The sequence below is a fragment of the Peromyscus eremicus genome, chromosome 4 (genome assembly GCF_949786415.1).
Source record: "Peromyscus eremicus chromosome 4, PerEre_H2_v1, whole genome shotgun sequence".
NCBI classification, from domain to species: Eukaryota; Metazoa; Chordata; class Mammalia; order Rodentia; family Cricetidae; genus Peromyscus; species Peromyscus eremicus.
In genome coordinates this window covers 68,247,000-68,256,987 of record NC_081419.1, presented here as the reverse complement: position 1 = coordinate 68,256,987, position 9,988 = coordinate 68,247,000, and the positions used below count along the sequence as shown (strand labels likewise).

Here is a 9,988-nt window from a genome sequence, read left to right as displayed (position 1 = left end):
CCTTCTTGTTACACACAGGCTAGCAAGCCAAGCATTTGCTGCCCAGAATAGCTTTATGTGGGGTTCCCATCACAGATTCACATCGTAGTAATAGTCAGCCATGTTGGGCCCGTCCCGCTTGCGCTGCTGGGCCTGAGAGAGAAGGGGTCGGGGCCCTCGTGGCCACGGGTGCTTGGGTCTGACCCCATAGTCTAAAGAGAGAAGAAGATAAGGGTGGAGGGAAGAGCTGCTGACCCGTGGAATAGGGCTGTAGCCAGCTCTGAAGAGGCAGTCTGGGAGGAGGAGACACAGGACTTGGCCCTAGGGGACCTCTAGGGGCACCTGCTGTGGAGGGTGGGGAGGGAGAGAAATACTACCATCCACTAGGCCTGAGAGCGGCTGAGAGAGTTCCAGCGGGGCTGAAAATTCCTCAGGAACAGATCGCAGAGACCTGTGGGAAATGTTGCTGTGCTGAGCCCTGGCCCAAAGGCCATAGCCACTCTCCTTTGGGGGACAGCCCAGGGTGAAGTCTTCATACACTAACCCTTCCCAGGATATGGTCAGCCTTGTCAGAGTCTTCTAGGCCCTGAGGCTCTGGCCTTACCTCTGGGGCTGCGGTCGAAGGAGTGCGCCTGCCAGGATGAGGTAAAAAAGGAAGAGGCTGAGCCCAGCCCTGGGATACAGAGCCCCCAGCATGGCGAGAACCATCTCCTATACAGTCCTTGCTGTGGCTTCTGCCTGCCCCTCCCCCAGCAGGACAGAACCTGGGGCCAGTTCTCAGGGCCACCTCACAAAGGACATTAGTTCCAGAGCTCAGCATCAGCACCAGCACTGCCTTCCTTCACGTCTTGAAGACTTTGGAGACAGGGTTTCTCTGTGTAGCTTTGGTTGTCCTGGGACTCACGTTGTAGACCAGGCTGGCCTTGAACTCTGCCTCCCAAGAGCTGGGATCAAAGGTGTGCACCACTACTGCCAGGCCTGGAGAAGACTCTTGTTCCATAAAACTGCTTTAGTATTATGTCCCTGCCAGGAAACCTCCCTTCCTCAGTTCTAGGGACCTGGAATGCCATGTTAGCCAACTCCAAAGCCTCATCCATCACTGGACTCCTGGGTACCACCCTATTCCTCTACCCACACAGTCCCCATGGTCTGCTGCAGTTATTCATCCCCTGCCCCATTGCCTTGACTGAGCGTCGCCCATGTCATGGCTGATGTCAGCCACTCTCTTGTCTCTGCGCAGAACACCAAGTGTATGGTGCCCTACCAGACCTTTCCCTGGGCCTCATGCCGTCCACTCCGTATGCCCGCACAGCACAGCACTTCAGTGTTGTCTCCACCAAGACCCTGCACAGCTGCTTTCGACCCACAGCCCTCCCTGCCCCAGCTGCTGTCAGGAAACTGACCTCAGGGTGAGGGTGTGGCTTGGCGGTTAGTCTCTACCATCTCCAGAATAACACAAGCGCTGCAGTTTTGAGTTTCACCGCCTGCTGGAAGGCCTTGCTCTCCTCTGCCACACCACCTCCACCTTCAAGATCCCACTGTAGTACATACACAGGTGACCTGGTAGTCGGGAACTGCGAGGCAGGGACCATAGGTGCATGGCACTGAAGCCTGCTACAGTGTGAGCACCCAGGATGCTTGAGCCTGAGCAGAGGGTCACAGGTCCCAGAGCCCCCAGACTGACAGGCTGCCTTTGCCACTGCTGCTCCGAGCCCAGGGTTGTGCTTCTCAGAATCACACAGCAAGCATGTCAGGTTGAGTTGGGACTCGGAGAGCACATTGGAGGGGAGGCCTGAAAGACGGGTGCAAACAGTGTCCTCCAAAGTCGGGGGCACCACTGCTGAGAACAGTCCATGCAACAAAAGGACAGGGACAAGGTAGGGGTGACACCTTAACCCTAGAGTCCCTCACTGAGACTGCCATGAGTTTGAGGCCAGTGAGTCTGTCTAAAAGACAGAAAGAGAAGGACAAAGGGAGAGATGGGAGGACGGACACTAAGGACAGTGAGGTTCAGGCCCTCTTCTCACTTCCCCACAATAGCCTGCATGGCTCCAGCAATCTAACTGTGTACACAGGAGGAGAAACACACACACACACACACACACACACACACACACACACACACACACACACAAACACAGGTTCACACTCTATCCCGTCCCAGCCCTGGCACATCTGACTTCTGCCATACCATAGAGAAGAGCTTCTAGGGCTCAGGGCTGGGCTTGCTGTTTAGCCCTGTCGGGGGAAGGGGAAACAGAGACCCTGGCTAGAAGGCATAGTGGACCATGGTCCTCCATGGCCTAGTTCCACTCGTCTTCACCAGGGACCAGTGAGAAGGGAAGCATCTAGTCACGCAGTTCATTCAAATGGTGACCCACGCTGGAGAAAGTTGAGTCAGTCTGCCGTGCCGAGATGAAGCTGCCCCCCCTGGACCTGACGGAGACTTCCTGCCCAGGGACAAGGCAAGCTGCTGTGGCTCCATCCCAGGAAGGCATGAGAAGAACAGCTGTGGTGACCAGGGCTGAGAAAGCAGAACTGCCAGGGCAGGTGCTGGCTGGTGGACACAGAGCCACATGCTGGAACACTACCAGAGTCAGTTTTATTAGAGAAGAGGGCCGGGGGACTGGAGGGCTGAGGCAAGGCCCACCCAGAGCAACAGAGCACACCACGTGACCCGCTCTGCACCCACTCCTGCTGTCTGTCAGCCCCAACTGTAGAAATAGATTTTCTGCCAGGAGGGCAGGTAGTCCATGAGCGGCCCTGCAAGGAGAGGGAGGAGGCGTTAGGGCTAAGCCGGGCCCCCAGGCACTGCCCCAGGCCCCCGGGCACTGCCCCAGGCCCCAGGGCACTGCCACCAGCACAGCAGCTCACACCTGCACCATTTGCTCTGTCTCCTGCCTCTCTGCCACCGCCATGCTGGAGATGTGATTTACAGACAAGGACCCCTGGCTTCAGGGGAGCCAAGTAGCATGACCAGCATGTCTTCCTTTATGGTCGGGTACCCAGACAGGCCCCAAGGCCCCTCCTTGCCTTACCAGATCAGACTGCCTCCTATGATTCAGGTCACAGAGTCAGGAGAGGGCTTGCCACCTGATGTGGTCTAATAATCCTACACACGGGTACTCTTCCAGCCACCTCCACACCTCCATGGGTCAACTTAGGCCCTGGAGTGTCACCTCCCAACACCAATTTAGGGTTCACACTTGACTGCCCAATAATCAAACCAAAAAGAGACAGAACAAACAGTAAGATAGGGCCATTTGTGCCTCAGGGACATTCCACAGCCACACTGTCCCGCCCATACTTACTTGCCACTAGGCCAACGCCAGGGACATGGTCTGCAAGGAGCTGGAGTAGGAAGAGGATCTTGGCTCTGAACAGGAAGAGAACAGCATGGTGGGTGGGTCCCCGCACACCAGGAGCTAAAGGCCTTGATTGAGCACCAGGCATTTCAGAAAACAAGGGGCTAGGACAGACCACTGGCACTGTACCTATCTACAGCTACACCTACTGTTCACAGTTCTGTCCACTTGGCAGTCGGTACATATCACAACGCTCTCTCCCCCCTTTTCGACCTTCCCACCATTGGCATTCAACAACAGTGCTTCCTAAAGGTCCCTTTGTAGCAAGGCCTGTGCCCTGGAGGTTTCTGGAGGAGGTAAACTGGTAGAAGAGCTGAGCTACTTAGAAACCTCACAAGCCAATGCTCAGAGTAGGAAGGGGACCCGGTGCTAAGAAGGGTCCCTGCTGGCTCAAAGAGATGCTTGTTGTCTAAGATATGGGACTTTCCACAGGGGAACTTGGGGTGGGACAAAATGATATTGGGAACAATCAAAGAACACGTATGGGATGGAGGTGTGGTTCATGTTTAAGGCCTTGGGTTTCGTCCCCAGCAGCACTGAGGTTAAAAAAAGACCTAACATTTATCACATGCTCATTGCGGATACCAAGCACAGCCAGACCCATTCAGTTATCTGACCCCAACAACACCCTCTCAGATGGGTGTCATCACTATCCCCACTTTTTAGGTGAGGAATTGAGCCCAGAGGTCTCACAGTCCAGCTCCTGCTCAGTCAGGTACTCCACCACAGATCACAGGTACCCTGGCAGGCTGTTCTGAGAGATTTCTCTGGCTAAGGCAGATGCTCTGATCCCTCATAGGTGATCAGTGTGGGATGGGCCAGCCCCTTTGAAGTGCAGCACCTGCTCTGAAAAGTGAATACCCTGTGGTGGAAAGGGCTGGAGACAGGTGGTCTGCCTCAACTGTGGCCTTGCAGAACTCTTATCTACCCTTGTAAACTCACACTGGCCTGACAAGGCAGGTGGTTCTAGTGGCTGCTTCCTGAACAGCTCCAGAACCGGCAAGTACTCAGCTGACCCCAGCTCTCTCCATGCAGCATGGATGGCCCCGCCGATGTGAGGGTGGTCCTTACTCAGAGAAGCGGTCATAGAATGGCGAACGCAGCAAGTAGTACAGCAGCAGGATTGTACGGCGCCTCAGCTCTAGCCGCTCCCTTCGGGTCAGGCTCTTTCTGTCACTCAGGAGACTCAGGCTGTTGGGAAGGGACACAGGAACAAGGATGAACTACGTCACTGAGAGGGAAAAAGCCAAAGACTAGGATAACCAAACAGCGAGCAGAAAGCCCCATGGCAGGAATGGAATCCCTTGCGGACACTCACCTAGTCATATCTACCACACCAGACAGTAGCCAGGGTGTCCATGACCGCTGACCCCAGAAGCCCAGGCTGAGCACTGACGGTCAAGGTGTCAAGGATGTCTCCAGTGCAGGGTCCAGCTCCGCTCCTCCCCAACCCACCTCCAGCACAGCTAAGGATACAGTGCAGCAGGGGCCGGGCGATATACAAAGACTCTGCAATGGTCTCCTGCAGCCCCAGAGGGGTTGGGGGTGTGCTCAGTTCCTCCTGCTGCTGCTTCTGCCGAATTTCCCGCTCCTGGGGGGCTCCCCAGTGTCGTGAGTGCAGGGATGGGCCTAGAACATAAGGATAGGCAAGTCAGCCGCAAGCTGAAGTGGGTGCGGACAGAAGCCAGTCCCTCAGGCTCACACTGACCTCAGCACCTAGGTGCCCAGTCCAGCTACATCTTCCACTTACTGTTCTGGAGTGTTCGCACCACTCTGTTTGACCGTTTCCCCACATAGGATGGCTCCTGGCTGCCTGGGTTGTGCTCACCATCTAGCAGGTAGAGACGGGACATAATGTAAGAGGGACACATTCCTAGCAGAGCCTGCAGAGAACATGTGTGCAGCGAATGCTTGAGGAGCTACTGGGAGAACACAAGAGCCTGTCCCGAGGCAGCGCTTGAGCGAAGGTGATCACACCCAGGGACTGTGGTTCACTAAGAAATCTTTACACAGAGGGAAGCATTCTGGAACCTACCCTGGCCCAGGAAGAAGGCCATCATAGTCACAGCTAAACAAGAACCTAGGCTTCCAAGACACTGGAGGAAGAAAGGGAAGGCCCAGCCCAACCACAACTATTGGGGCTATGGGACCATGAGGCCATGTTCTCTCTATCCTTTGCTGTCATCATGTTGATGTGGGAGGCACATCACTGTCTCCACTCAAGGCAGGGAAGCGACAAGGCTGACAGAGGGGCCAAAGCAGTCTTGAGCTGCCTCTTGAGGCTGTGGTTCATGATGCAGAACCAGGCCCAGAGACACTGTTGGCAGGACACCTACTTGTCCTAGTTCCTGAAGCCCACAAGACAGAAGGAGAACTTTGACACCACAAGTTCAAGTTCAGGGGTGGGAGCGTATCTCAGTGGTAGAGCACTTGCCTCACATGCACAAGGCCCTGGGTTTGAGCGCTAGGATCACAAAAAATCAATAAAACCCCCCAAGTTGAAGTTCTGATTTTCTCCAAACCTTGTCTTTCTTAGAGAATAATGGGTGCTGAGCTGATGGGAAATGTGCTCCAGGTCCACAGCGCAGTCCCATGTCCCATCCCACTTCAAGGCAGAGAAGCAGCTTACCCAAGGGCTGTGCCTGGGTCTCCCTGTCCAGCGGAACAATGGGGGGTGAGGTCTGAATGCCAGCCTTGAACCAGATCAGCAGGAACATGCGCAGGACAGCCCTGAGTTGGGAGTACAGTACAGTTAGGGGAAGTGGCGAGAAAGTAGGTTGTAAGGCTGCTCTGCTGAGCACCCTCAAAGCTGGCCTGGGTCACCCCACCTGAGTCCTGCCCTCCACAACCCAACCTACTTGGCCAGCTGGATGAGAGCAATGACGAGCCAACGGCCTACTTCACCCCACACCTTGGCAGCCCCCATCTCCATGAACACCTCCACACACTCCAGCACGCTCAGCCATGTCAGCAACTTCTGCTGGGACAGCGACTGCAAGAAGCCCAGAGGTCAGGGAGCTTCTCTAGCCCCAAGTGCTGTCCTAGAGAAAGAGGCTCTCTGCAGGTGGGGACTTGCCCTTTTCCAAGCCTCACACCCGAGTTCAGACACGAACTCCACTGCTCACAGGCTGGCTGGCTTGGGACAGGCTTTCCCATCGCCCTGACACTTCATGCATATGAGACTAGGACAAGGAACACTGGTCTGAGGCTCATATGGACACGGGCATGTCTCACACTCTGAGACTGCAACATGTACCACCTGTGTGCCGGTGATTACTGTTTTCTTCCCAAGTCCCTGAGCTCCCCACCCTCAGCTCCCGGCAGAATTCTCACCACAGGCAACTTTTTTCGAAGCTCCTTCCGGAGGATCCCATCATTGAGCAGCACCAGCAGGTTAGAGGCAGAGTACACTGAGAAGCAGAGCGTGGTCTTCAGAGGCTGGCTCTGACGTGGCCTTCCACCCCTCTCACCTTTACCCCAGAGCTCTACAGATCACCTGTCACAAGTCCTACTCAGCTACCCACAGACTGTGTGGAAACCAACACGCCTCTTCTCCCACTTCCCGAGAGCCCTGTTCTCCTGAGGATGGCATCTGAACCAATAATAACCGAGCTGATTACAGTGACAAGCTAGCCCTTGTTCTGCTGGACCACACTGGTTACTGAGCTACTCAGAACTGCCTGTCGTACTCCAAACAGCCAGATGTGTGGCTCCACCATGTCACCTTTGCCCTCTCTGCAGATCGTCCCCTCCTTTTCAAAATCCACCTCACCCTTTCATGACCATCACTGCCCCCGCTAACGAAGCAAACACAGCTGAGGCACTTGTAGTATGGGGGTTGTGGCATTTGGTCCGAACATCAGGGACCATTCCCCAGCCTCACTGACCTTTTATTCCCTCAGCTAGACATTACAACAGTGCCCTCCTCCTCCTCCTCATAGGACTGATCAACTACAAAGGGCAGAAAAGTTGCTTAATCCTGAGCCAAACCAGGAGTGAATGGCCAGTCGAGGTCCTCCCTCGCAGGTCTCCCAACTCTGGGAACACCAAGGGTCCTGGACAGTGGACAGCTGAACTTGTCTGGCTGAGTTATTGATCTAAAGGGCAGCCCAGGCCCCGGAGCCAGGGTGGTCCTCTGGAAGCCTTGTCCCTCCCCAGTCCAGAGCCCAACTCACCCAACTCAGACAGCTCGTGTGAATCGGAGAAGCGACCTGGGAAAGAAGGTACAGGAGGCGTTGGTGAGCGTTTGTTCCACCCTGCGGCTTTGGGCCCCCTAACTCTCTATACGCCACAGGAACCTAGACAGAACTCAAACACGGTGACCACTACCCTGAGTCCGCAAGGAAAGGGCCATAGGAGTCATGGGTCAGGGTCCCGAAGAAATGGGTCAAAGGTCAGTGTGGCACCTGCCAGCAGGTAACTGAGGCCCCGCACTGCCGTCTCCAGCTGGGCCGTGGCGGCTGGGTGACGAGTCACGTACTCCTGGTAGCGGAGGCCCAGGAGTCGCAGCTTCTCCATCCTGCTCCGGCCACCGACAGCCCCACTAGCCGACAGCACAGCTGGCGCGGCGCCCTGCGTCCTGCGCCCTCCTTCCTGCTTCCGGCCCTAAGCCCGCCTCCCAGTTGCTCAACTTCCGCAGCCCAGGACCAGCTAGACGCGCGAAGGCCCTGCACGTCCCTTCACCCCATCTCTAGCACCTCCTCCCAGCAACCGTGAGCTCCCACCCTCCCTCCTTCCGGCCATTGGCTCCCTCACTCTCCGCCCTGAAGCTCCTAGAGCCTCAGGCATGCGGTCTTCAACCTTCTTGGTTGGCTGGCTTGGCGCCTGCGCAGTTGCAGCTTGGCGGCAGGCTGAGCAGTTCATTCTAGAGGAGGGAACACGAAGTCTCAGGCTTTCCCAGCAGATCGCCGAGAGGCTCGAGCGAGAGGGCGGGACAGCAAAGGGCTTGGGATTTAAGGCGCAAGGAACCTCGAAACTGTCGTAAATGGGTCTCACAAACCGCCAGTTTCCAGTTCCCCACAAAAGCCAGTGCCGAGGAAACTGAGGCAAACCTAGCCAGCAGATTTAGTGCCGTGGCTCCGGCTCCAGCTCCTTCAGGGCATGTGGACCCCCAAAACCCGTAGCCAGATGACTACTTCGGCGGGGAATACTCTGGCCTAGCCTTCTGCTCTCTACTTAGGGATGAACCTGCGCATAAACTTCCCTTATCTGCACCTCAGATTTCCCTGTCTACAAAATTTGGGGGGGGCCGACTTGGACCTTGAACTCGGAACGAATGTCAGCGTTTTCTGGCCCTTAGATGTACCTCCTGGCTCTCAGGAGAGTTGGGGTAACTGCTAGAGATCCACTTCTGAACCGAGCAACAAAACTGCTAAAGTCAAGGCGCTGTAGAAGTGGGGGGCGGGGGGCGGGGAAACACGTTCCGGGGAATCAGCTGATTGGCTGTGCGAAGAGGGGGCGTGGCAACTCTGCGCCATTGCTGACTCCGCCCGCGAATTTATGGTATCCGTTGAATTAAACACGTTTGTTTAATACCCTACCAAATATTATCTTCAGACAAGGACAAGATATGCCCAATAACGCTCATCCAGTATATCACATGCATGTACGAAAATGCTATCATGAAGCCCATATTTTGGTTTGTTTGTTTTGAGATGGTCCCACTATGTATCCCTGACTGGCCTGAAATTCACAGAGCGGCCTACTTCTGCTTCTTAAGTGCTGGGATTAAGTGCGAGTACCATCAAGACAGGCGAAGCGCATTGTTTTGTACAGTTCATAAACACTAATAAAAATGTTCATAAAGGAGCTGGAGAGATGGCTCAGGGGTTAAGAAATGTTCACTTAAGAATCTTTTGAAAAGCTGGGTATGGCACTGGATAGAAAAAGCACTTGTTGCTCTTGCGAGGTTTGGTTCCCAGTACCTGCATGGTGGCTCACAACCATCTGTAATTCCAGTTTTAAGAGGATTAGATGCCTTCTTATGATCTCTTGGCAAGCACCAGGCAGGCCCACATGTGGGTATGCAGAAAGACATGCAGGCCAAACTCATATATATATAAATCCTAAAATAAAAGGCTGGGCATGGTGGCTCATCCCTGTAATTAATTCCAGTGTTCAGGCAGAGTCAAGGGGATCGATGAAAGTACAAAGCCAGTTTTACCGTATAGTGAGTTCCAGGTTAGCCTCAGCTAGAGTAAGACTTTTTTTTTTTGTTTTTTTGTTTTTTTGTTTTTTTGTTTTTCGAGACAGGGTTTCTCTGTGTAGCTTTGCGCCTCTCCTGGAACTCACTTGGTAGCCCAGGCTGGCCTCGAACTCACAGAGATCCGCCTGGCTCTGCCTCCCGAGTGCTGGGATTAAAGGCGTGCGCCACCACCACCCGGCCCAAGACTTTGTTTTTAAAACTTAAATTAAAATTATTTTTAAAGTGCCTGCTATGTCTAGTCATGATTGGAATGCTGCTTTAGTTTGAGCCAGAGGCAGGGCATTTTTTTTTTTTTTTTTGGTTTTTTGAGACAGGATTTCTCTATGTAGCTTTTGTGCCTTTCCTGGAACTCACTTGGTAGCCCAGGCTGGCCTCGAACTCACAGAGATCCGCCTGACTGTGCCTCCCGAGTGCTGGGATTAAAGGCGTGCGCCACCAC

The 9,988-nt window shown here is 54.5% G+C and overlaps 2 protein-coding genes across 6 annotated transcripts; both read right to left on the bottom strand.

Moving 5' to 3' along the window:
* Positions 1-34: 34 nt before the first annotated feature.
* Frey1 (Frey regulator of sperm-oocyte fusion 1) lies at positions 35-745 on the bottom strand. Its single transcript, XM_059260974.1, has 3 exons — positions 584-745; positions 357-430; positions 35-191 (listed from the first exon to the last, which is right to left on the bottom strand). Exons 1-3 carry the CDS (start codon positions 685-687, stop codon positions 70-72), a joined length of 300 nt encoding a protein of 99 aa, XP_059116957.1. The 5' UTR covers positions 688-745; the 3' UTR covers positions 35-69.
* A 1,814-nt stretch (positions 746-2,559) lies between these two features.
* Positions 2,560-8,748, bottom strand: Pex16 (peroxisomal biogenesis factor 16). Of its 5 annotated transcripts, none has more exons than XM_059260969.1 (12): positions 8,650-8,743; positions 7,751-8,208; positions 7,520-7,555; positions 6,678-6,754; positions 6,203-6,336; positions 5,974-6,074; positions 5,095-5,175; positions 4,821-4,973; positions 4,663-4,735; positions 4,416-4,535; positions 3,291-3,355; positions 2,560-2,742 (listed from the first exon to the last, which is right to left on the bottom strand). In XM_059260969.1, the coding sequence occupies exons 2-12, from the start codon at positions 7,860-7,862 to the stop codon at positions 2,684-2,686; spliced, it is 1,011 nt and encodes a 336-aa protein (XP_059116952.1). In that variant the 5' UTR covers positions 7,863-8,208; positions 8,650-8,743; the 3' UTR covers positions 2,560-2,683. The 5 variants fall into 5 exon arrangements, with proteins under 5 accessions (XP_059116952.1, XP_059116954.1, XP_059116953.1 ...); XM_059260971.1 differs by having other exon boundaries at positions 7,825-8,208; XM_059260970.1 differs by having other exon boundaries at positions 8,100-8,208.
* Positions 8,749-9,988: the final 1,240 nt, after the last annotated feature.

What these genes read in the sequence shown, in the direction of transcription:
- Frey1 (XM_059260974.1), bottom strand. Translation starts at nt 687, where the DNA reads ATGGTTCTCGCCATGCTGGGGGCTCTGTATCCCAGGGCTGGGCTCAGC. An exon ending in CTTCGACCGCAGCCCCAGAG is followed by an intron (nt 431 to 583) that starts GTAAGGCCAGAG and finishes CATTTCCCACAG; the next exon opens with GTCTCTGCGATCTGTTCCTG. An exon ending in GCTCTCAGGCCTAGTGGATG is followed by an intron (nt 192 to 356) that starts GTAGTATTTCTC and finishes TTCTCTCTTTAG; the next exon opens with ACTATGGGGTCAGACCCAAG.
- Pex16 (XM_059260969.1), bottom strand. Translation starts at nt 7,862, where the DNA reads ATGGAGAAGCTGCGACTCCTGGGCCTCCGCTACCAGGAGTACGTGACT. An exon ending in GCTCTCATCCAGCTGGCCAA is followed by an intron (nt 6,075 to 6,202) that starts GTAGGTTGGGTT and finishes CTCCCAACTCAG; the next exon opens with GGCTGTCCTGCGCATGTTCC. An exon ending in GACCCAGGCACAGCCCTTGG is followed by an intron (nt 5,176 to 5,973) that starts GTAAGCTGCTTC and finishes TCTACCTGCTAG; the next exon opens with ATGGTGAGCACAACCCAGGC.